The sequence below is a fragment of the Anomaloglossus baeobatrachus genome, chromosome 12, assembly GCF_048569485.1.
Source record: "Anomaloglossus baeobatrachus isolate aAnoBae1 chromosome 12, aAnoBae1.hap1, whole genome shotgun sequence".
Taxonomy (NCBI): Eukaryota; Metazoa; Chordata; class Amphibia; order Anura; family Aromobatidae; genus Anomaloglossus; species Anomaloglossus baeobatrachus.
The window spans coordinates 40090865-40118023 of NC_134364.1; the positions used below are offsets into that span (position 1 = coordinate 40090865).

General features: G+C 40.7%; 1 protein-coding gene across 7 annotated transcripts in view; it reads right to left on the minus strand.

Moving 5' to 3' along the window:
* Positions 1-27159, minus strand: part of DPF3 (double PHD fingers 3) — a 235017-nt gene that overhangs the window by 44024 nt on the left and 163834 nt on the right. For 4 of the 7 annotated variants that reach the window (XM_075330127.1, XM_075330126.1, XM_075330133.1 and 1 more), the window contains exons 7-9: positions 25768-25809; positions 24747-24890; positions 4483-4611 (exon numbers count right to left, since the gene is read on the minus strand). In XM_075330127.1, the coding sequence (XP_075186242.1) occupies positions 4483-4611; positions 24747-24890; positions 25768-25809 (315 nt within the window). The remainder of the gene's footprint in view (positions 1-4482; positions 4612-24746; positions 24891-25767; positions 25810-27159) is intronic. The other 3 variants (XM_075330130.1, XM_075330128.1, XM_075330132.1) reach the window with 1 other exon arrangement.

Sequence of the window (27159 nt, forward strand, 5' to 3'; positions counted from 1 at the left end):
CATAAACACAGCTAATCCGTAAGGGCTAGCCAAGAAGGAACCTAACTTATAAATGAACACAGCAGAATAGCCGGTGTATATCTCTGAGCATTAAGCAAATTAAAACTGCTGTTAAAATCCTCTGTAGTACAGAATGGCTTCTTACATGGCAACAATTCACAAGAAAACAGCCGACCCATGAGATACTGATAAGCTGCGATATCCTGGTTTAGGTTTGACTATAAGGTTTTAAAGTTGCATTCACATTTCCGCTATGAAAAAGTACGTGGTTTTTTTTACCGTGCGCCTGGTGTTTTCCATATTTAAGTATTGCTGTTTATTGTTTGGGAATTACTCTAACATTTAAAAGGGAACCTATCATCAGATTTGGCTCCTATAAGCTGTGGCCACCACCAGGGAGCCCTTATATACAGCATTCTAGAATACTGTATATAAGACAAGGCCAATCTGCATAACATAAAAAACACTTATTATACTCACCTGCAGGGCGGTCTGGTCTGATGGGTATCACTGCTCTCCAGTCTGGTGCCTCCTCTCTGCGGCCATCACCATTCCTTTCTACCCATCCCAGTGTGGATGACATGTCCTACATCAACCACAAAGGCCAGCACTGCGGTCCTGCGGAGGCGCACACTGATCTGCCCTTCTGAGGGCAGATCAAAGTACTGTAATGTGCAGGCGTGAGGAAAGGTTAAAGACCGCCGAGCATGCACACTACAATACTTTAACCTGCCCTCAGCAGGGCAGATCAAAGTGCGCCTGCGCAGGAGCACAATGTCGGCCTGTGTGGACAAGTCATCTACACTGGGCTGTGGGTAGAAGGAGGATGGGAATCACCGCAGAGTGGAGGCGCCAGACCAGAGAGCAGTGACACCTATTGGACATTACTGCCCCCTAGGTGAATGTAATAAGTGTTTTTTACATTCTACACAGCGGCCTACTAGAATACTGTATATAAGGGCTCACTGATGGTGGCTGCAGCTTATAGGGGACAAATTTGGTGACAAATTCCCTTTAAGGAAACTGCTAAAATTCCCTTACATTTCTATTCTCTGCTTTGAAAATTAATCTTTGTTAGATCTAATAAAAAAAGACATTTAGGCCCCTTTCACACGTCAGTGATTCTGGTACGTTTTTGCTTTTTTTTAAACGTACCAGAATCACTGACATACGCAGACCCATTATAATGAATGGGTCTGCTCACACGTCAGTGATTTGTCACTGCACGTGTCTCCGTGCAGCGTACCCGCGTGTGCGTGATTGCTGCACGGAGACATGTCCATTTTTTTCTGGCATCACTGATGTTCCACGGACCACGCAGTGGTGTGGTCCGTGAAACACGTGCCAGAAAAAAACGTGCATTTAAAATAATAAACATTTTAACTCACCCGGCGTCCAGCGATGTCCTCTGCAGCCCGTCCTCCCTGCTCCTTCTAAGCCGGCTGATTACTGTCGCGCATATTCATTATGCGCGACACAGCCGACCCGGAAGCAGCTGCTGCGGGGGTCACCGCCGGCCGGATGCTGCGTCGCGGGAGGATTCAGCACCATGGAGAGCGGGAGCGGGCGCAGGTGAGTGAATCTCTAAGTGCAATCACGGGCCACGAATAACGGAGCCCGGATTGCACTTAGACAACCCACGTGTGCCGTGATTTTCGGCACACGCAGGGACATGTGCGTGTTTTACACGCCAGTGAAAAAACTGACGTGTGGGATCAAGCTATCCGTTAAGTGGGTAAACCATTTAAGGGTAACTATACTTTCAAGTAACTTTCAGAATAAATTGTTGTGTTTATGTACAGGAGGAATTCTAATATTTCAGCCCATTATAATCACTTGTATCTTGCATTTTCACCACTTTTCTGCGCTATTTTAAATCAATTGACTGTGTTAACGGCAGGAGGCTAGCTGCTATGTTGTCTCCCATACAAGCACTGCACACCAAGGATTCTTCATCTTTATTCCTTAGTTAGCGAACAAACAGACGCAACACCAGCATGAAGGAAATTATCTACTGAGCAGTGTAGATGGTGAATTACATCTTTTAGCTCACCAAGTGATTAAAAGCTCAGCGCCATCTTTCTAGGTTTCCTTTTGCTTGTTTTCTCACTGGTTTTTATTCCTGCTCCCCTCTCCATTGAATTTAATAGGAGATATAACCTGACTGGGCTAGCAGTCCATCTTCAGCAAGACTGAGTTGCCCTGTCTTTCAGACTGAATGCTGATTTCAGAGGGGAGGGGAAGAAATGGCTCATAGGTGGATAAAGCAGTGTTTTCTTATTTGATACCTTACAAAGTTTCGTAGAATCACATATTATCGTGGATTTCTACTAAGTTTGTTGAAAGTACAGTTCCCACTTAAAGAAATTGCTTTTGACTACTTTACTATACTGTATACAGGTCAACTAGTAAAGAGCATCTAAAGATGCCGCTGACCACCCGAGGAACAGGCAAAGCTATTGTTTTTGCTGCCATAAAAATAATCATTATCGGCAGCACATTGCTCCATGTAAACTGGATGATAACATGATGTTTTATGTAGACATAAAAGAATATACTTTGAAGATCCCAGGCCGGCTCTTTCCAGCTCCATTTCAGAGGACTGACAGGTCTCTCCTTTGTACATAGGGAGAGACCTGTGAATTAGCTGCAGCAGCGCTAAAAAGAGCCAAACTAGTCTGGTCTCCGATTATGGTCCCGGCTGGATCGCCGACATTTATTTTGGAGCGTTTTAGAGTATAATATTCCTTGTTGCAATCATGTGACCAAGCTGTGATTCATAGGTCCCATGGTTTGGGCAGCATGAATCGCGTAACAAGTTCCTAGATTTTCTGCCTGAAATAAAAGCTGGTCAGTGTTTAATTTAATTTGCACAGAGCGGTCATTGGCATTGTATGTAGTGCGACCATTCATTCTCATGCAGTTTCACTATTGTTGGCAGCACATCCCTGTCTACACTGGTGTGACTTGCTGACGATAAAGATTTTAATGTCCGCATAAAATATGCAATCAAATGTCAAATTAGCATTTGCTACTTAGTAGTTTGATTGGCAAACTTGTTATCAGGGACTGATGATTTGGAATGAACATTCATATGATACTTTTGTCCGATGATCATCAGTCCCTTTTAAAGGGCCGTAAAGGGGTTGTCCAGGCTTGGGGGAACCAAAAAGTCTGCACTCTGTGTAACTACAAACTGCTGATCTGTGACAGCGTGCGATGGTTATATATGATACTTTATCTCCCATCCCACTATAGCGATGGCTGTAAGGCCAACTTTCTAGTATCAGCTTTTTCAGGGGTCCTGGGAGCTGGACAATCAGTCCATGTATATAACAGGTGCTGTCTGTGATGGAGCGCGCGCTTTAACTTTTAAAGTTTGCTTGTTCTATAACTGAAATCCAGGAAAAGCTTGTTAGATGGAATACAACTTTAAAAGCTTTAAAAGACAGAAGTTTCCGCATTGTGTAAAATTATTGGGTTTCTTTTTTTTTTAAGAATTTTACACAACTATCATCAGCATGTAAGATGGCATATAAAAACCAAGCTACATAGTTAGCTGTTATTTCTGTATATACAGGACTGCGCTATGCACTTACCTTGCTGACGTTGTAAGAAGAAAACCATTGCTAGGTCACTATAACCTTTTGTGGACAAACACAAGAGTTTTCTGTGCACTCATTCTGGGGTCATATGCAGTGTAGCCAGACCTCTTGTGTTTGTTAGGCGCAGCAGTTATATCATTCCATTAATTTATTTTTACACCAATAGTCAATGAACTGTAAGCTATATTATGTATTTCGGTAATCACCAAGAAATACAGTTAATACCAATAAAAATTGATCAACCCAAAGAGCAACATATGTATAGGATTTTTAAATGGATCACTTAAAGTACACTTTAAGGTTAGGGCAATGTGGCTACAAATTTCACTTGATGCAACTTTTACAACTTTACATTTAATTATTATCAAAGTCCAACTGTATGAGATCTTTGGTTCCTAGTTGCGTGTGACTTTGCTTCTTTAATCTGCAGTGTAAATTATGTGCAACTTGTGACTATGTGATCCGGCTATTTATTTGTTTATTTTTATTAAAAATCGAGGAGGTAAAATGCAGGTTGCAGAAATGTTTTATGGTTGCATAAATTGCATCAAAATTAGCTTCTATCCAACCAGAGTGGTCTTGTAGCCCCAAGCCAAATAGTCTGTAATCTGGGATTACTTTCATAAAGAACAAAATGATTTCTAAGAATTAACATAGGAGGTACAAACTTGCCATGTTAATTTCAAAGGCAAACAAACCTCAATAATGAGACTTGCAATAAAAAGACAAGCATTTATCATGTCCCCCTCCCCATATTTGATCATGCCATGCACGGGTTGGTAACCCTTAGGTCATGCTATTACTTCCAAATTTAAACACAATTTTTTAATTAAGGATCATCGAGAATACATTCAGAGCAGAAAGAGGAATGACCTACCAGAGCGTCCGCAGTCAGCACAGGACACAAGTTCTTCTGGTTGTCCACTTTTCTTATTTATGGTTGAGTCTCCAAGGCAAAAATCACAGTAGTTATTGGAAAGTATAGCACCATCTGTTCCTTTGCGAGCTAGAAGAATAGTAACATTGATGTGGTAAATTACAGGAAACTTCATTCATCTGCAATCTGCAAAACATGTAGCCTCGACAGTACAGTCCCTGCTGACAACTTATTATATTAGTTATATAATAATCTTTTCTGCATGTATTTCTCTTGTTGCCTGTCTGTTAAGTGGAACCTGTCAGGTCCCCTATGCCGTCCAAACCAGCAGCAATCACATCTGTATAACTAAATTCCCTTCCTAACCAGCCCTTTATAATGTTATTCACTTAACCTCCGGTTTTCCTATGCTAATTAGGCTGCTGACTAGTCACAGAGGTGTTAGTTCCACAGACTAGGTGGCCCTCTTGCCTTGTTATCACGCTCATGTGGGTGTGATAACAGATTTCCAGAAGCTGGTGTCCTTGCCAGCTACTGGAAATGTTGCGCATGCGCGCGGGTTTGTTAACTCACAGGTGTACGCGTCTCAGCTTCAGAGAGGCGTACTGTGCACGATTGGAAGAATAGCTTCTGCTCTTCCGGGGATGCACAGTGCGCCTCTCTGAAGCCTTGAAGTGTTCACCTTGCTTTAGAAGCCCAGTGAGGCTGCCAAAATGGGTCACAAAAATGTGTGAGTTTTCCAGTACCTGGCAATGAGGCCGAATTGTGGAAATGGTATCACGCCCATAGGGGTGTGATAACATGATAAGAGGGCCAACTAGTCTGGGAAAACAATGCCACACCGACTAGTCAAGGCCCTCATTAGCATAGGAAAAGCGTAGATTATACTAGATTATACTTTTAAAAAAAAAAAAATCAGTTAAGTGAATAACATAACACTAAGTGAGGGATAGGATAGGATAAAACTTAACCTTTAATAATAAATATGTCCAGACACAAAACACCAGCTGCTGTAGATGTACAAAGTTGTTTTTTGTAAAATTGAATCACATTTGATACCTTGCTGGTGGCAACATTTTTCTCTGAACATATGGTATGAATTGTCCGTGAGTTGTCACTTTTCACAGGTAGTTGTTTGCACAGTGCACATTAAATTAGGGCATCTGTGTCTGTGTGTTTTTTATATTTTTGTGTTTATGTGTGAATCATATTTTAACATTTATTATTAAAGGCTAAGTTTTATCCTATCCTTCACAGTGCTATAGCTCGGAATTTTGATCTGTGAGGTTTATTTGTCCAGGAATACCGCCTTCGGTGTACCTTGCTGCCTTTGTAAGTGAATAACATACAGGGCTAGTTAACTAGGGAATTTAGTCATACAGATGTAGGAGGACATAGGGGACCTTACAAGGTTTCCTTTAATAACATCCTGCATTAGCGACCACAAGGGGCGTAAATATATGTGCTGGGGTTGCAATTGCAACAGCTGCACCAAAGAGTCCCTTTGGCTTATATAAAAAGGCCAATGCTATTAAAAGACTTGCAATAAATGGGGGTCCTGTTGTAGCTTTTACACTGGGGTCCATGAGCATCAAGTTACGCCAGTGGTACCACAATGTATAACCTTTGTAACATGGTGTAAAAACTCCTGAATGAGTCACAACAGAACCGCTCCATTCTGATGACCAGTGCAGGTTAGCTCTGTAGAGAAAAGCAGAGAACATCCTCTACTCAGCAAACATTAATATTTGCCTGAAGTTTAGCCACTTCCCTCTACAGCCAATTTTCATTTTTTGCACTTTTCTTCTAAGAGCCATAACTTTTTTATTTTTATGTAAACATAGCGGTATCCATTTAAATACCGCTGTCAGATATTAACAATGACATTTAAATGGTTAATAACCATTACAGATGAGCCGGTATCTGCTTCATCTGGAGACAGCTTAGTTCCTATCCGGAGCCCTCTCCACATGCAACGATCCCCGCAATTGCATACATATGCATGATTTTGGTTGAAGGGATTAAAGAAGCAATCCAGCCAAAAATGTTTATTTTTTTCCCCCATTAACTCCCATGTGATTGTCGATCACTCTCTGGACTTTTATCATGTATATTTTACTCCCTTCCTTTTGCTCATTCCTCTGCCTGTTTCTGATCAGACAACTTTTATTTCAGATTATACCCAACTTTCTAACAGATGTCAATCCAATGATACATAAGCACAGCATCATAAAGGTAGCTAGAGAACAGGTTATCATCTTTGCATGCTGGGAGAACACTGTAGCCACTCTCCTCTCTATTTTTAGTGAATAGATTAACAGTATACAGTCAGAGGCTGAAAAGTCATCATCTTCACTACAACTGTGCAACAGGAGCTGTCTAATTATAATTTGTAAGTGTGAGCAGAAAGTCTGTCCTCTCTTTGTTAATATTGTATGGCATAGTCAACTCTAGTTCCTCATATAGAAACATGTAATTCCCAGAGTATAGGCCCCTTTACACACAGACTTTCTAGCTATCCCACCAGTGATCTCGACATGGCCGGGAGCGCTGGAAAGTCTCGAACAGTCGCTGGTGAGCTGTCAAACAGCAGCGATACGGACCTGCAGAATGACCTCGCTGGAAAGGGAACACTAGCACGCCTATGGGCTGGGTCGCTAACGAAGTCGTTGTAACGGTGTCAAACACACCGATACATGCTGCGCAGCGGGAAACAAAGGACCAAAGAATGGTCCTGAACGACTTGTAGCGATCAGCGACCTCACAGCGGGGGCCAGGTCGCTGATGCGTGTCACACACTGCAATGTTGCTGGGGAGGTCGCTATTACATCACAAAACCAGTGACGTTATAGCGATATCGCTAGTGATGTTGCAGTGTGTAAAGGGGCCTTATCACTAAGAGATAACATGTTCCACCTGAAGAGAGGGAATCCATGAATTTTAATTTAGAAAATAACATCTAAATGAGGTAATACTAGCTGACTTACAGTGTGTACTCTGAGTGGCCACTTTATTAGAGCAACCTAGGCATTCATGAATGAAGCTTCTCCATATGGATATTAGAGAAGAGATCTTGGAGTGCAGCATAAAATCAAGTGAACACGTTTTTACATGGATGACTTTGTGTGAACCAACTTTGCAATGTGAAAATTGAGCAATCTGAGCAACATTAGCATGGTCATTAGTGCTAGACTAGAGCTAAGTAGAATTTCAAAAACTGCCAACCTTGTGGGATATTCTTGTGCAATGCTGCCAATAGTATACTGGGAATGGTAGTATCAAAGAAAAATTCTGAGCTAATGGGTATCCTGTTCTCATGGGCCAATATTCCTGCAGGACTAATGCAACATCTTGTGGAGTCATTGCTACAGTGAATTGCAATAATTGTTGAGTGTCACCATGAGCGGGCTGGGCCGTGGGGGCAGAGGCAAATTTAACCCTCGCTCCCCAGTTGCGGTGCCCCAGTTGCAGTTATTGGCTGCCCGGCTGTCTGCTGTCGACACTGTACTTTACACATGTACAAGTGCTGGCCTGCTCGTCCCAGAAACTAGACACCCTTGCACTGCATGCTGTGTGGCATGTACAGTGCCTTGCGAACGTTTTCGGCCCCCTTGAATTTTTCAACCTTTTCCCACATTTCAGGCTTCAAACAAAGATAAAAAATGTTAACGTTATAGTGAAGAATCAACAAGTGGGACACAATTGTGAAGGTAAACGATATTTATTGCTTATTTTACATTTTTGTAAAAAAATAAAAAACTGAAAATTGTGGCGTGCAATATTATTCGCAAGGCACTGTAACCATAACTTCTGTTCCAAGATTGGATGTTTTATTTAAGAAATATGTGCAAGTAAAGTTCCAGCAATGCACTGCTATATGATTGACAGGTGCAACAGGGGCGAGAATATATGGGTTGGGTCTTGCCATCTATTCCCACTCCAGATTTTCTGCCTGTGCTGAATTTAACATGTATGACAGGGGGAGGAAGGCCAGGCAGGCAGACAGGGGCGGGAATAGATAGCAAGACCTGACCCACATATTCCCTTCCTGTTGCACCTGTCAATCAAATAGAAGTGCATTGCTGGACCTTTATTTGCACATATTTCTGAAATAAAACATCTAATCTCTGATCAAAAAGGTATGGTTACATTCAGCATCCTAGCGCCAGTATATCGCTGCTTTTACTTTATATATGAAAATCCTGTTGGTTGGATCCCTTTAATTCTCATGCAAAAACAGAGGGTAGAAGGTTAAAGGGATTTTCCAGATACACATTATTAAAACGCTGTAACACTGCAAGAGAGTTTCAAGACCGTGCATCCCAGGAGTGTATCTGCCAGCAGGTATTTGATACCTCATCTGACAGCAGCATAATGTAGAGGCAGAGACCCTGATTCCAATGATACATCACTTAGCTTAGTGCAAGAAGGAGTTGTGATAGAATCAGAGTTTTTAGATGTAGTATGAAACAGAGCTCAGAAAAATAACTCCACCCACTTCAGAACGCTCTGTGTACATTGTATATTGACAGTGAGCTGCTAATAAGTGCTGGGAGTGTGGTCAGACAACTGCTCATGTTCCCTGTAGTATGGCAGCGATAATCACGTGGTGATAAAACCTCCATTGTAAGTAAACAACAGCACACAAAATAATAAGTGACACATCACTGAAATGTGTGTTTGTGTCTATCTACGGTCTTCAGTTTACATAGCAAAACCTGCAGACAGATTCCCTTTATGAAGTGAGAAATTGCTGATAGTTAGTTATCCATCTTGACACTGTATAGGAGTCTGAAAATGGTGCTTTGAAGGGGGAGTGGGTGGGCACAGAATAGGAGTGTTTGACCTGTGGTACAAATACAGCTATGGCAGAAATGTCGGAGTGCACTGTCGCTTGGGAAATGTAGTGTAGAGACACATAAGGAGAACTAGCAAGAAGTTCAGAATATGAACAAAACAGACCAATATAATGTCTGGGAGCTTAAAAAAAAACCAAAACAAAAACCCATCAGAAACTAAAAGGTAACTGGGTTTGGGGGCTAATTACAGAGATGTGGGTTTTTTGTGCCCGGAGAGTCTCTTTGTTAACAATATTTTCTAATTGTTCATATCCCAGTAGCTCATTATACACACATATACAGTTGAAACCAGAAGTTTACATCCACTATCTAAAAAGACACATCTGCAGTTTTTCTCACTATCTGACATGAAGTCAGAATAAACCTTTCCCATTTTAGATCAATTAGGAACCAAAATTGTTTATATTTGCCAAATGACAAAATAATGAGAGAGGGAATGTTTTAAGGCATTTCTATTACTTGCTGCAGTCAAAGGTTTACTTACACTAAGTGTACTATGCCTTTAAACAACAGGCAAACATCAGCCCAAATGATGATGTCATGTCTTTGGAACCTTCTGATAGGTTTTTTAGCAACATCTGAGTTAAAGACACACCTGCTGATGTATTTTATTGCACACCTGAAATACACTGCTTCTTTGTGTAGCATCATGGGAAAGTCAAAAGAACTCAGCCAAGATCTCAGGAAACGAAATTGTGGACTTGCACAAGTCTGGTTCATCCATGGGTGCAATTTTCAGATATCTGAAGGTGCCTCGTTCATCTGTATAAACAATTATACGCAAGTACAAACAAGATGGGAATGTCCAGCCATCATACCACTCAGGAAGGAGAAGAGTTCTGTGCACCAGAGGTGAATGTGCTTTGGTCAGACATGTGCATATCAACCCAAGAACAAAAGCAAAAGACCTTGTGAAGATGCTGGAGGAGGTTGGTAAGATTCTGTCATTATCCACAGTGAAACGAGTACTGTATCAACATGTGCTGAAAGGCCACTCTGCCAGGAAGAAGCAATTACCGTGAAGAAGCCAGGTTAATGTTTGCAAATGCACACAGGAACAAAGACCTTAATTTATGGAGACATATCTTGTGGTCTGACAAAACTAAAATTGAACTGTTTGGCCATAATGACCATTGGTATGTTTTGCGGAAAATGGAGAAGCTGTGAAGCCTAAGAGCATCCCAACTGTTAAACACAGGGGGGGCAGTATCATGTTGTGGGGTTGTCTTGCTGCAGGAGGGACTGGTGCACGTCACAAAATAGATGACATTATGAGGAAAGAAGATTATGTGGCAGTACTGAAGCAACATCTCAAGACACCAGCCAGGAGTTTAAATATTAGGTGGAAATGGATCTTCCAAATGACCCGAAGCATACTGACAAACTGGTTGCAAAGTGGCTGAATGATAACAAAGTTAATGTTTTGACGTGGCCATCACAAAGCCGTGATCTCAATCCTATTGAAAATTTATGGGCAAAGCTGAAAAGGCAGGTGCGAGCGAGGCGACCTACAGACATGGCTCAGCTAAACCAGTTCTGTCAGGAGGAATGAGGCCTTACTCCTACCAACTAGTGTGAGAAGCTTGTGGAAGGAGATCCAAAATGTTTGATTTTGCATACAGTAATAAAAATGCCTGAAAACATTCTCTCTCTCGCTCTCTCTCATATATATTATTCAAGCATTTGGCAAATATATATAATTTTAGTTCCTATTTCACCTGCAATGGGAAAGGTTTATTCTGATTTCATGTCAGATAGTAAAAAAAAAACATTCAGATGTGTCTTTTTAGATAGAGAATGTAAACTCCTGGTGTCAACTGTACATATGTAGGATCACATTTGAACAATTTTGCTGATTCTTGATTGACATCACTCAGAGCATGTGCTGATCAGGATGTCTATCAGTGATGAGTGGGCGTGATTACATGCACTGAGTAGAGCCATGAGGATCACGTTATTGAATTACAAGTATTGAATACAGTGAAATCTGCAGTGAAAATCCCAATCACTTGTATTGTACTGAACTTTGCTGCATCCTAATCCTAAATATGCCATCATGCCCTACAGATAAATAGGTTTATGTACCCTTTATAGCTGATTTTCTTGTAACATCTATTGCAAACAGTCAACATCAATCAAACATTGTTGGTCAGATTGCTCTGCAATCAGGGACATTGTGACAAGGTTTAATTGTACATGGCATCATTTTTATTTATAGATATTTTGTTTTATTTTATTAGACGAATAATGTGCATAATGAAAAACGGACTTATCAAATGAAAGCGCTTAAAGTTTGAATGCAGTCAGCGTATAATTAGTGTGCAATGTAATAAAACAATCTTACACTGCCCCCTTAAGGCTAGTTGCTGCAAGAGCGCAGAAATCAAAATCAGATTACACTATAAACATTTAATAATGTGGTGTTGACAAAGCTGCAATAATTTACTGCATCAGTGAGGTGTTACAGTGACAATGATTAGGATTTCAAAATATCCTTCTCATACAATATAGTCAGTCTTATTTTAAAGAGAACCTGTCAGGTGCAATATGCACCCAGGACCACGAGCAGTTCTGGGTGCATATTACTAATCCCTGCCTAACTGTCCCTGTATACACTAGCATAGATAAAGAGATCTTTAGAAAAAGCATTTCTAAAGATCTTTCATGATAGTTACTGCACTCATTCCACCCTCTTAGCATGTCAGTACGCTCTCAGGGAAATGCTAACATGCTATTCAATGCATCAGCAGTGACGTGCGTACCTCTGTCTGCTGTGTGACTGCTGATCAGAATGCCCGGCAGTTCCAGTCATGCGCAGAATGAAGTCGGGTGTACGCGTCGCGGCTTTAGAAAGGTCTAGTGCACATGACCGGAAGTGCCGGGACTTCGGATCAGCGGTGACAGTGGATACAGCTATTGAATAGCATGTTAGCACACCCCTGTGGGCTTACTGCCATGTTAAGAGGGTGGAATGAGCGCAGAAACTAACGCGCTTGCGACTAGCCCCTGCACTCATTAGCATATTATAAAAGATCTTTAGAAATACTTTTTCTAAAGCTCTCTTATCAATACTCCTAAATACAGGGACAGTTAGGCAGGGATTAGCAATATGCACCCAGAACTGCTCGTGGTTCTGGGTTCATATTGCGCCTGACAGGTTCACTTTAAGGTCAATGGGTAAAATTCTGAATTAAAAATGGTATAAAACCTTTTGTCGAGCAATACAGTGCTGTCGATCTCCACAAATGTAGTTCTTCAATATTTCAATCTTGTGTAGGTGTGTTGTGTTCTAAGGACATACAAACTAATCCTTTATTATAAGAGTTTTACAATTTTAGTTGTATACAGGATAATGAACACCATCTATTGGAATTAGTCAAGTTCTCATTATAATTTTATAAAAATAAGGAATGCCCAAAGGAAGACCATGAATTATTTCCCAGCGGTTAATGGTAAACTCATCCTAGTAAGATCAGTAACAGGACTAGTGTTAAGTATTGACTGGACTACAGATTATTTTGGTGTGCAGATAATGCTACCTTGTCCCTCTATAATTTGAGGGCGATAAAACATAAAATTAACTTGAAAGTTCTTTTTATTCACTTAACATCAACTTAAAATTGAAACTTCCGAAGTGATGAGCGTTTTCTTTTTTTTTATTCTTCCGGAATGGTGCATCACTTTCTATATTTTGAGCTTTGAGTGGTTTGTATGGAATGCAGATTGTCTTGCATGAAAAGAATCGGCCCTGAGAGATGTCTCAATGTATTATGCATTTCAAGCCAGGCTTCCTATGGCTTGCATGGTGTCCAATTTGTGCCTAGGAGGAATCATGCTGATTTCCTTCTTCGCCTGATAGGCCCCCAGCCTGTACTAGTCTGGCATGCTGTCATGGCAACCGGCACCCGTGGATGCTGCCACCTGTCATTATTTTGTCTGTCGTGTAAACCAGTCCAGGCAGCCATTCTGAATCTGCTGATAAACCTCAACCTTAAACATAAAAATCAGTACATAAAACAGGGATATTTTCAGATTTCATAAAATGTTCAAAAGATTACAACCCCCCCCCATATCTTCTAAAGTGTACATATGAAACCAGAGGTTTACATACACTATCTATAAAGACACATTTGCAGGTTTTTCTCACTATCTGACATGAAAAATCAGAATAAACCTTTCTTATTTTAGGTCAATTAGGAACCAAATTTATTTATATTTGCCAAATGCCAGAATAATGAGAGAGTGAGAGAGAGAGAATGCTTTAAGGCATTTTTATTACTTTCTGAAAGGTCAAGAGTTTACATACATTTCATTAGTATTTGGTACCATTTCACAAAAACTGTATTGACTTGAGTGAAACATTTTGGATCTCCTTACACAAGCTTCTCACAATAGTTGGTAGGAATTTGGGCCCATTCCTCCTGACAAAACTAGTGTAACTGAGCCATGTTTGTAGGTCGCCTTGCTCACACCGGCCTTTTCAGCTTTGCCCATATATTTTCAATAGGATTGAGATCAGGGTCTTGTGACGGCCATTCTAAAATATTGATTTTTTTTATCCTTAACACTAGAAGTCCCAGAAATTTCGAGCTCCCCCTTGAAGTCCCAAAAGAGGGTCAAATGACTGATGATAAACTGAATAGAACTAACTAGAAACTAAATGGCTAAACTCAATGGAAAACAACAACCTCCTGTGGTGCGACAGTAATGGCCTTAATTACAGAACAAAAGATGGTGATTATAGGATGTTAGCTAAAATCCTTCAGGTCATTCGACCCGTCTCTGGGTTCCAAAGGTAGAAATGTTAAATGACCCCTCTCTGGGACTTCTAGTGTTAAGCCACTTTGTAACTTGTTTGTCAGTATGCTTTGGGTTATTGTCCATGTGGAACACCCATTTCCGCCCAAGCTTTAACACCTTCACCCCCAGGCGATTTTCAGTTTTTTGTTTTTGCCCCCCTTCTTCCGAGAGCCGTAACTCTTTTACTTTTCCATGAATCTTGCCATATGAGGCTTATTTTTTGCGGTACGAGTTGTTCTTTTAAATGAAATCATACGTTTTAACATATAATTACTGGAACACGGCAAAAAAATTCCAAGTACGGAAAATTTGCAAAAAAAAGTGCGATTGCACGATTCCTTTTGGGATATTTTATTCACCGTGTTCACTTTATGGTAAAACTGATGTGTCGGTGTGATACTTCAGGTCAGTACGACTTTGCAGATACCAAACATGTATAGGTTTACGGTTATCTAAGGGGTTAAAAAAAATTCAGACGACATTTGTCCATAAAAAGTGACACTTTTCCGAAAACCGTAGCGTTCTTATTTTTCGGGATCTATGGCTTAGTGATGCCTAATTTTTTGCATCTCGTGCTGACGTTTTTAATGGTACTATTTTTGTGCAAATGCAACGTTTTGATCGTCTATTATTGCATTTTGTGCAAAATTTGCGGCTACCAAAAAACGTAATTTTGGCGCTTGGAATTTTTTTGCCACTACGCTATTTACCGATCAGGTTAATTGATTTTATATTTTGATAGATCGGGCGTTTCGGAACGCGGCGATACTATCTGTATATTTTTTTCTTTATTCACCTCATTGAAAATTAAAGGGTTAAAAAGAGGGTGATTTGAACTTTTAGGTTTTTTATTTTTTTTTTAAATCTTTTTTTTTATTTTACTATTCCCCTAGGGGACTATAAGGATCAGCAGTCTGATCGCTTGTTCATGTCTGTAGATCAGAGCAGCATTACTCTGATCTACAGAAAAGCTGCTTACTCTCACACACAGCAATCTGCCGGGTGTAAGAGAAAGTGACTCATGAAAGCTACAGGTGTCATCACATGACCCTGTGCTACCATGGCAACAATTGGATCCACGTGATCACGTCATGTCACTTCCGATGGAGGCGGGTGAGTGAGATCTTACAGCTGTTCAAATCAGCTGACATGTGAGGAACTCACCGCCGGTTACGAGTATACCGACATAAGCTAGGATGTACCCAGTACGTCCAATGTCGGTAAGAGATTAAGTTCCTGGCTGATGTTTTGAGAAGCTGCTTCATTATTGCCACATAATCTTCCTTCCTCATGATGCCATCTATTTTGTGAAGTGCACCAGTCCCTCCTGCAGCAAAACAACCCCACAACATGATGCTGCCACCCCCGTGTTTCACAGTTGGGATAGTGTTCTATGTTTGGAAGAAAAAGGGAGAAGCTTTGAAACCTAATGATGGTCATTATGGCCAAACAGTTCAATTTTAGACAGGACATGTCTCCAAAAATGAATGTCTTTGTCCCAGTGTGCATTTGCAAACATTAATCTGTCTTTTTTATGTTTCTTTTGGCGTAATGGCTTCTTCCTGGCAGAGTGGCCTTTCAGCCCATGTTGATACAGTACTTATTTCACTGTAGATAATGATACAATCTTACCAGCTTCCACCAGCATCTTCACAAGGTCTTTTGCTTTTGTTATTGGGTTGATATACACATTTCTGACCAAACCATGCTTATCTCTGGTACACAGAACTCGATTCCTTCCTGAACGGTATGATGGCTGGACATTCCCATCTTGTTTGTACTGGTGTATAATTGTACAGATGAACGAGGCACCTTCAGGTATCTGGAAATTGCACCCAAGGATAAACCACACTTGTGCAAGTGCACAATTCTCTTCCTGAGATCTTGGCTGATTTCTTTTGACTTCTCATGATGCTACACAATGAAGCAGCATGTTTCAGGTGTACATTAAAAGACATCCACAGGTGTATTTCTAATTAACTCAGATGTTGCCAATAAACCTATCAGAAGCTTTCAAAGACATGACATCATCATATAAAGGTGTCCCATATTGTTTAAAGGCATAGTACTCTTAGTGGATGTAAACTTTTGACTTTAACCCCATTACGACCGCGTTACGTTTTAAAACGGCACCAAAAAAGGGTACTTATTCCTTTCTGCCGTTTTAAAACGGCGGGCAGAAAAAAGTGTATAGCGCCCCCCAGCGTCAGAAAATCTCCGGGGTTTCAGCTGCCGGGGGTAGCTGAGACCCTGGAGATCATGATTCGGGCCGGTTTTTCCGGTTCCCAGTCACGTGATGACCGGTATACACCGTATACCGATCATCAAGTTATAGTAAATGACCGCGCCGGTAAAAAATGATTCATCTCCCATCTGGCATGATCAAACATGTCAGATGGGAGATAAATCTCTTTCTCGGTTCCCTCCGGTCCCCCGGTGTCCCCAAAGTGCCCCCCCCGACCCCCAACCCCCTCCCGAAAATCCAAGATGGCCGCGCGCACCGCCGAGCACAGCAGCGCGCCGGTCACATTCACACTGTTCCTATGGTTTCTGTCGTATGTGCCATAACACATACGACAGAAACCTGCTCCCTAGGCCCTGCCAAGTCACCCCCCTATCCCCACCCCGGTGTTCCCCGGTGTCCTACATACCTGTCGGAGCGCTGATCCCCCGCGGCCCCCTCCTCCGGCTCCTTCTCAGCAGACGCCGGTCACATGTGCCGAGCAGCTGACAGCTTCCTGTGTTCAGGACGCTGGCTGCTGCTGCTGCTCGGCACACTGCAGCTGTGACCCAGGGAGGGTGGGTGCAGATTCATTGCACCCACTCTTCTCAAATGGAGGGTCCTCACACCTAGAAAATGGGGGATACGTTCCCTGAACGTGTCCCCCATATTCTAGAAGGTCCAGAGTCGACGTGGGACGTCCAAATGGATTACAGCGGATTTTTTTTTTTTCTTTTCAATAAATTGGCTAATCAGGGAATGTTTTGGGGAGTGTTTTTTCAAATAAATTTTTTTTTGTTGTCAATTTTTTTTTTTTATTACTGTCAATTAGTTATGTCGGGTATCTGATAGACGCCGTGACATAACTAATTGCTGGGCTTGATGCCAGGTGACATTACACATCTGGTATCAACCCCATTTATTACCCCGTTTGCCAACGCACCAGGGCGCGGGATGAGCTGGGGCGAAGCGCCAGAATTGGCGCATCTAATGGATGCGCCATTTCTGGGGCGGCTGCGGCCTGCTATTTTTAGGCTGGGAAGAGTCCAATAACCATGGCTCTTCCCATCCTGAGAATACCAGACCCCAGCTGTCAGCTTCACCTTGGCTGGTGATCCAATTTGGGGGGACCCCACGTTTGTTTTTTTTAATTATTTATTTATAAATAATTAAAAAAAAAAAGTAAACAGCTTGGGGAGCCCTCCAAATTGATCACCAGACAAGATGAAGCTGTCAGCTGTGGTTTGCAGGCTACAGCTGTCTGCTTTACCCTAGCTGGCTATCAAAAATAGGGGGGACCCCACGTCATTTATTTTAATTATTTTTTTTTCTTTTGGGCTAAATTCAAGGCTAGGCACCCTTTAGTGTCACATGAAAGGCACTAAAGGGCGCCAGCTTAGAATCTGCAGAGGGGGGTGGACATTATATATATGTTTGACATCTATCCATTCATCCATTGTAGCATTTTACGCTGTGCCCACAATCAGGGTTTGCAGCGTTTTGGGCGCACAGTGTTTTCCCTGCGTCCATAACGCTGCGTTGTGCAGTAGAAGCACAGTGGAAGGATTTTTAGAAATCCCGTGCCCACTGTGTTTCTTTTCTCTGCAGCATAAACCGACTTGTGGCGCAGCTTCCCGAGCCTCAGCATGTCAATTTATGCTGCGGAGATGAGTGTTTTCTACAGGTAGAATAGAGCCAAAGTCCACAGCAGCCTTAACCCAAATCGTGGGCATGGGCAGCTGCGTTCTCCCGTGGACAACACTCACATCTCTGCAGGAAGGCTGACACTGTGTACTAGCAACATTTTTGTGAAGTACCTGTGGATTCAAAATGCTTACTATACTCCTGAATAAAATCCTTGAGGGGTCTAGTTTCCAAAATGAGGTCACTTGTGGGGGGTTTCTGATGTATAGGTACCCAAGGGGCCCTGCTAATGTGACATGGTGCGCGCAATTTACTTCAACTTTTCCAAAATTCAAATGGTGCTCCTTCCATTCCAAGCCCTCCCATTTATCCAAACAAAGGTTTTTGGCCACATGTGGGGTATCCCTGCGCTCACAAGAAATTAGATAACCCGTGGAGTACACGTTTTGTTGTTGCCTCTTGAAAAAGTGAGAAATGTGTCGCTAAATCCACATTTTTGTGAAAAAAATGAAAATTTCAATATGGCAACCTAAGCTTATCAAATTCTGTGAAGTATTCGTGGATTCAAAATGCTCAATATACACCTCGATAAAAGCCTTGAGGTGTCTTGTTTCCAGAATGGGGTCACTTGTGGGGGACCTCCACTGTTTAGGCACCTTAGGGGCTTTCCAAATGTGACATAGCGTCCGCTAATTATTCCAGCCAATTGTTCAGTCAAATGGCACTTTTTCCCTTCCGAGCCCTGCTGTGCACCCAAACAGTTGATTTCCACCACACATAAGGTATCAGCATACTCAGGAGAAATTGCACAATAAATTTTATGCTGATAGCTTTTTTTTAACAAGAGTACACGGAAAACTATCTGGTTGAAGTAACAATTTTGTGGTAAAAATATATTTTTTTTATTTTCACAGCTCAACATTATAAAGTTTTGTGAAGCACCTGGGGGTTCAGGGTACTCGCCAAACATCTAGATAAATTCCTTGTGGGGTCTATTTTCCAGAATGGGGTCACTTGTGGGGGACCTCCACTGCTTAGGCACCTCAGGGGCTCTCCTAATGCAACATGGCGTCCGCTATTGATTCCAGCCAATTTTGCAGTCAAGTTGCACTCCTCTTCCGAGCCCTGCAGTGTGCCCAAACAGTTGATTTCCACCACGTACACGATATCACCAAACTCAGGAGAAATTGCGCAATAAATTTCATGGTGATTTTTTTTCCTGTTACCCTTGTGAAAAAAAAAAACTACCTGGTTGAAGTAACAATTTTGTGGTAAAATTTTATTTTTTTATTTTCATGACTCAACATTATAAACTTCTGTAAAGCACCTGGAGGTTCAGGGTACTCACCAAACATCTAGATAAATTCCTTGAGGGGCCTAGTTTCCAATATGGGGTCACTTGTGGTGGTTTTTTGCTGTTTACATACCTTAGGGGTCCTCCAAATGTGACATGGTGCCCGCAATCTTTTTCAGCCAAATTTCCTTTCCAAAATTCAAATATTGCTCCTTCCGTTCCAAGCCCTCCCAATTCTCCAAACAAAGGTTTCAGCCCACAAGTGAGGTATCACCGCGCTCATAAAAAGTGGGTAACAAACATTGGGGTGAAATTTTTGGAATTACCTCTTGAAAAAGTGAAAAAATTGATGCTAAAGCAACATTTTTGAGAAAAAAATGAAAATTTTCAATGTGACAATGTAACGTTATCAAAATCTGTGAAGTACCTGTGGATCCAAAATGCTCACTATACCCCTAGATAGAAGCCTTGAGGGGTCCACTTTCCAAAATGGCGTCACTTGTGAGGGGTTTCTTCTGTTTAGGTACCTTAGCGGACCTGTAAATGCAACATGGTGCCCGCAATCTATTTCAGCCAAATTTGCTTTCCAAAATTCAAATATTGCTCCTTCTGTTCCGAGCCCTCCCATTTGTCCAAACAAAGGTTTCTGACCACATGTGGGGTGTTGGCGCGTTCATAAGAAAGTGGGTAACAAGTTTTGGGGTTCATTTTGTTGTGTTATTTCTTCTAAAAGTGAATAAATTTGGGGTAGAGCAACATTTTAGGTAAAATTTTATTTTTTGCTTTTTTTCATTCCACTTTCCTTTAGTTCCTGTGAAGCACCTGAAGGGTTAATAAACTTCTTGGATGTGGTTTTGAGTACTTTGAGGGGTGCTCTTTTGAGAATGGTGTCACTTTTAGGTATTTTCTGTCACTTAGGCCTCTCAAAGCCACTTCAAATGTGATGTGGTCCCTAAAAAAATGGTTTTGTGAATTTTGTTGAAAAAATGGGAAATTGCAGATGAACTTTGACCCCTTCTAACTTCCTAACCCCAAAACATTTTGTTTCAGAAATTGCGCTAACGTAAAGTAGACAAGTGGGAAATGTTATTTATTAACTGTTTTGTGTGACATAACTCTCTGGGTTAAGGGCATAAAAATTAAAAGTTTGAAAATTGCAAAATTTTCAACATTTTCATCAAATTTCCGATTTTTTCACAAATAAAAGCAAAAAATATCGTTCTAAATTTATAACTATCATGAAGTACAATATGTCACGAAAAAACAATGTCAGAATCACCGGGATCTGTTGAAGCGTTCCAGAGTTATAGCCTCATAAAGTGACACTGATCAGAATTGCAAAAAATGGCCTGGGCATTAAGGACAAAACTGGCTCCGTCCTTAAGGGGTTAACCACAATGGAAGAAAGGACATAGTATACAATCAAACACCGGGGGTACACTAATTAGTGATCCCTGGTTGTTTTTTGATTACAATATAATACTAACATACAGCTATTGATCAGCAAAGGTCGCACTCCCCCCCCCCCCCCCTTTTTTCTTGCAACAATTTAATGGTCACATTGTCTGTGAGGGGGGTATTTCACCTTTCCCTGTCTTAAAGCTGGGTTTACACACTGCAACATCTCAAACGACATCGCTGTAACGTCACCGGTTTTGTGACGCAATAGCGATGTTGTTTGCGATGTTGCAGTGTGTGAAACCTATCAGCGACCCGGCCCCTGCTGTGAAGTTGCTGGAAGTTGCTGATCACTACAAGTCGTTCAGGACCATTCCTAGGTCCTTTGTTTCCCGCTGTGCAGCATGAAGTTTCAGTATGTGAATCCTTTTCAGCGACTTTGTTAGCAACTTCCCTTTCAAAAGGCTGCTTATCAACGTCCCCAACAACCAGCTAGGTCGCTCTGCAGGTCCGGATCGCTGGTAAGTTGTTGGCCAGGTTTGCCGGTTTGACAGCTCACCAGAGACTTAGCAGAGACTTAGGGAGGTCGCTATTGCGTCACCAAACCGGTGACGTTACAGCGATGTCCTTTGCGATGTTGCAGTGTGTAAACCCAGCTTTATACGTATGGGTTATCTAAACACTACCTGTCTCTTGCCCTGTATGTTGATTTTACCTTTTGTAATTTGCTAATAAAATAATTTAAATTTACTTGCTTTTTTGCTTTACTGGTTTTTGTTCTTCATTTTTTCCTTTTTTGAAACTTTCGACTTTGTAGAAAGTAATAAAAATGCCTTAAAACATTCTCTCTCTCTCTCTCTCACTATTCTGGCATTTGGCAAATATAAATAATTTTGATTCCTAATTGACCTAAAACGGGAAAGGTTTATTCTGATTTCATGTCAGATAGTGAGAAAAACATGCAGATGTGTCTTTATAGATAGTGGATGTAAATTTCTGGTTTCAACTGTATATTACGATTTAGACTATTACTAATCCTCAAACGGTAGTGCATGCAAAGATGTCGGGGTAAACGGATTATAAGTAGTGATGAGCGAGTATGTTCGCCACTGCTCGTTACTGCATCGGGGTGCTCAGATATTTTGTCTGTGAAACAACGACCACAACGCCCAGGCTTACCTCATGAGGTGTGCAGGCACCCCAGTGAGATCCATTCACAGTCTTTGGCTATTCCGGGAATAAAACTATGTTCTCGAACATAGTGTGACCCAAAAAAAAACCCGCTCTCCCTACTGCCACAAATGCTCTGTTTATGGCCGACTGTATGTGGGCGGAGACGTGGACAGGCCAATCATTGACTTTCCATAGTGCTCATTACTCACATAGACCTCGTCCGAGCGTCTGACCAGCTCAAATCGAGTAATGAGAATTTGAGCATTTTAGTGCTCGCCCATCACTAATTATAAGGCATTCAACACCCGACCGCAGGTAGAAGAGATTCTTTAGATTAAGATGATTATGCAGTCTAATGCAACAGACAATTTGAGGTCATTATTTTTATTCCGAACTATATAAAAACATAACTGAACAGTTACTATACAGTTGGTATCTGCAACATAATAATATTAATGCCATGCTATAGTAATTACCTAAGATAAATACTACATAGGTGTTCCTGTGCTCAAGCTCGGGGGGGTGTTGTAATTAAAACCATGCACGGTTCTTTTAAGAGTTAAACCCCCCTCCCCCCCAATTTTCCAGATGTGATTAGGAAGGTGATGCAGTTATGTGCGCCCGTCACCCACCATTATAGTAATCAAGCCAGGCATATTCTGAGGCTGTGTTCAGATGCGGAGGCTTGAGTCCTCATAAACCAGTCCTGTAATTAAATATAACAGGGAGGTGTGCCTGCGGCTAGATGGACAAGTTTCAGACAAAGGGGCAATGCAATTCTTCCTTTCCTTATATTTGTAGTGTGCTCTATTATGGTACTCTGATGGAAGTTGTATTGTTAAAAAAAAAAAAAAAAAAGCATAGTTTTGCCTCCAATTTAAAAGACATATACGGTATATCCCTCATAAAAACTTCAGCTCACCCCTGCAAAAAAAGTACAGGCCCTCACAGTGAAATGGACAACAAAATAAAAGTTATTGGTCTCAAAAAGTGTGGCACAAACTAAATTGTCATACTTTTTTTTACATTTTTTTTTAAAGCTGGTAAATCATATAGTATGTGTGTATATGTATATAAATTAAAGAATGTACGTCTGGAACAATATAGTGTGAACAAGGTGCAAGACTTAAAAATATACAACTAAACAATAGGATAAAGAGTTGCACACCAGTCACAATGTATAGGGGAATAATGAAAAGCAGAACTGCTATGGGAATACTAGACTGAAAAATACAATGAACTATCTGAAAAAAGTGAAAACCATGAAAATGGTATGTGCATAACTGCTATCAATAATAGGAATGAGAGATGTTTAGCCATTGTATTGATCAATGCAAAAGAACCCCAAAACCACACCAAGGTAATCTCTATTTTTGGGGTCCCTAACTTATGTGTAACCTCACCTGCAGTTAAAAAACTTGCTCTGTATGGGAAGCAAAGGACCAAGCTATATATGTGAAATAAGATACATGGCTATGCGTGGGGCAGGGTTCTCAGACAGAAAATGCATACTAATTAAAGAATGTACGTCTGGAACACAAATGGTGTGAACAAGGTGCAAGACTCAAAAATATACAACTAAACAATAGGATAAAGAGTTGCACACCAGTCACAATGTATAGGGGAATAATGAAAAGCAGACACAATGTATAGGGGAATAATGAAAAGCAGAGATATATATATATATTATATATATATATATATATATATATATATATATATATATATATATATATATATATATATATATATATGTATTAATTATATATATTGCAAATTGGGATTCTGATCTGGCTTATATATCCTGAGTCATATTGCAAAGGATTGTTGAAAATCCACTTGTGACTTTTAGGATCGCTACTTCCAATAGGTGGCGCTGTGCTAGAGTTTGTCTCCTTTACTGGAGAGACTATTTGAATATATTACATACACACACACACACACACACACACACACACACACACACACACACACACACACTATTTGTGACAATACCAAATTTATGTCATCATCTTTACTTCACAGTGAATTGTGTAAGACCGAAACCCAAGCAGCAATGATGTATTTATATTAGTTTCACTATTGCGCTCCACAATTTTTTTTATCTCTGCTTTTTCAGTATGGTAAAAAGTGAATGGGTATCATTTAATACCACAGATTGTCCAAAGAGAAAGAAAACAAAAACAAACAAACAAGCATTCATACAGCTATGTTGATGGGGTGGGGGTGGGGGACAGTTATGGCTCTTGAAAGATGCGGGCGTGGGGAGAAACAAGAGCACAAACATTGATCACGGTCAAAAGGGTTTAAGAAAATGTCATTCAAAATCTCTAGCTCATACTGAAATTCTTATATTTCATCCCAGTTTATACAATCCATTGTTTCATTTCCAGATTACTTAATGAGTTATGTCAGGGACCAAAGCGTCATCCAAGTAGCAGCCCATAAACAGACATATTATGGCTCTGTACAAAAGTACATACACTTGACACCGACTATACCTTTGTATGCTTATAATTTTATTTGGATGCATACAGATTTTTTTTTTTTCCTATTGGATTCTATTTCATTCCCTTTATAAATAAATTGTGGCTGTTCCGCTGTAATAGACTAAAAAACCCTATAATGTTCACACATTGCATATACCTGAATAGACGTCTAAACTGCATTGACAAAGATATAGCTTTCACAGCCAGTGCACTCAAAGAAGGGAGAAAAAACATGCATGCTTCACAAGCAACTGAGCTCTGACCCTGTACAAGCAAGCATGTCCTAGAAAACAGAAAGAAGCCATCAAAATAGTACAACTCAAACCTGATTGTTTATATTTTCTTCAGATGTCATAGGGGGTCACAAAAATAAGTAAACAACTTACGTTTCTGGTTTTCACTTCTATGAATGGAAGGGGAGCATGGAGATCGGGATTCTTGGTCTCGGTCTGTCCCTTCTTCATCAGCGAGATGAGTGTGGGTATAGTGGTAGCTGAGGCCAGGTCTGTTCTTGTAGCGTTTTCCACAAACTAGAACGATAACATTTTATAAATGGATTCCTACTGCTATATTACAGCCTCAGAGAGAAAATGTGCATTTTTTGCTTGCTATTATTTAACCAAATAATCAGAAATTGTTTCAATTAATAGATTTATTAGTCAAACATAATTTCACAATATTTACAAAGCACATAGCTAATGTTATACCACAAAATCTGAGTGTATACGGTAATTATACTATTATCTTACAGTTGTCACAAAAAAAAGACATTTAGTAAATGATGAGTGCCAAATATTTTTCCGGGTTTTTTTTTCTTTTATTGCAGTGGAATTTATTTGCTTTGTTTGATACATTTAGGTACTTTGTCCCCATAGATGGGAGAAACATAAACATAGTTAAAAGTTAAGCTTTTGAATGTACATTTGTTGCAAGAGTATAAATGCTTTACGACATACAAAATACATCACTGTATAAATCTAGGATAATAGAGGATAAGATTATACCAAGATTATACTAGAATATGCTTCAGAAATGTAGCAAAAATGCCTTGCAACATCCACTTCTGCTCAAGATGCCCTATGAGCCAATTAGCAGAACCAAGGGATCACATTTCACTACAACTCCACCCACATATATATATATATACACACACAAACAAACAAAGGAGGCAGCACCTACTTCTGGTATTTCCAGGTTACATTTATTTGGCAAAAGTTTATCTGTGATAAGGCATCTTTCACATGACTAAAAATGGAGCCGTCCTGATTATAGATTTTCCCTGATGTATGTAGTCCCTGTGTAATGGCAGCACCCAAGCTAGAATTTGGAAAACGGCACCACATTGTCACACAGCCACAATCTTTTGGTAACATTTTGTACAAGCATGGGTAGAGGGGTAATAAGTACCTTTTTCGGCAGTTTTTGGGTTATGCTTTTGTTTGTAACTATCTGCAACACAGAAAAAGAGAGAAAAAGAAACAGCACAAAATAAACCTTGCTGTATAACAAGGCATTTGGGGAATTTTACTTATAAAAGTCTTTATAGGAGCTGAAAGTAAGCGGACAAAAAAAAATAATTGAGGTGTATTCTGACCACTGACATAGGTACATTGCAATAGAAGAAACATTTCCAGTTTGTGATAATTACAAGAATTCGGCCCATTTGGAATTCTTCCAATTGGCATGCTGTGGACACCTTTCATCTGCTTTTCTCGATTGTTTAAAATGTTTTTCTGCACATGTTTGTCCATGGTCAAAATACCAATTTAAAATTACTTGGAAAGGTCAGAAGGTAAGGTTGTATTTTGTGTTCAATGCAAAAATCATTATTACATGTAAACATTTATTGCTATGTGTATACACACACACGCACGCACACACATATACAGAGAGATGGAGAGGATGCACACAGTGTTCTTAGGTTTAAAATTTGTGATGAGTGGACTCAAAGATAACTGGGAACAGCAGGTCCCTGTTATCTTTTTTTTTTTTCTTTTTTTTAAATATGGCTCTGGTCCAGATTCTGGTCCCCGTATAAGTCTATGGGGACCAGAATCCGGCGATTAAAAATGCTGGTAGAAAGAAAAGGGAATAGGAGCTTGTGCTTTACTTACCGAGCATCCGTCATGGCGGTACTCTGCTTCCAGGCTGCACATTCACTTTCGGGTCCGATAATTAACCCTCATTGAATATTAACTTCTTTCCCCGCCCACTGATGCCTATGATTGGTTGCAGGCAGATGCGCACCCACCTTGAGTGGCAGCATACCAGCTGACTGCTTACAATCACAGGCGCTGTGTGCGTATATATAGTTCAGTAAAAACAAACAAAAAACATTTGGAGTAGGGTCCCCCCATTTTATGATACCCAGCACAGATAAAACCCATGGCTACAGGCTGCAACCCTCAGATGTGCGCTCATCTTGGTTGTATTAAAATAAGAAAAACTGCATGCGGCTTTATTTTTAAATCATGAAAATAAATAATTGAAAAAACAAAACGTGCAGTCCCCCCCCCCCCCGCCTAATTTAGATACCTAGCCAAGATAAAGCCTGGGGCTTTACCTGGCTCTTCCCAATTGCCCTGGTGCGGTGGCAATCAGGGTAATGGCAGGGGTTAATAGCAGCCCACAGCTGCCACCAAGCCCTGGATTATTAATGGGGAGGGTCGATTAATGTTTTTTTCAGTGTTTGTGTTTATTTACTTTCACTTACAGATTAGTAATGAGCAGGGCTGTGGAATCGGTAAGCCAAAACTTCGACTCCGACTCAGACTCCTCAATTTCCCTTGCACCGACTCA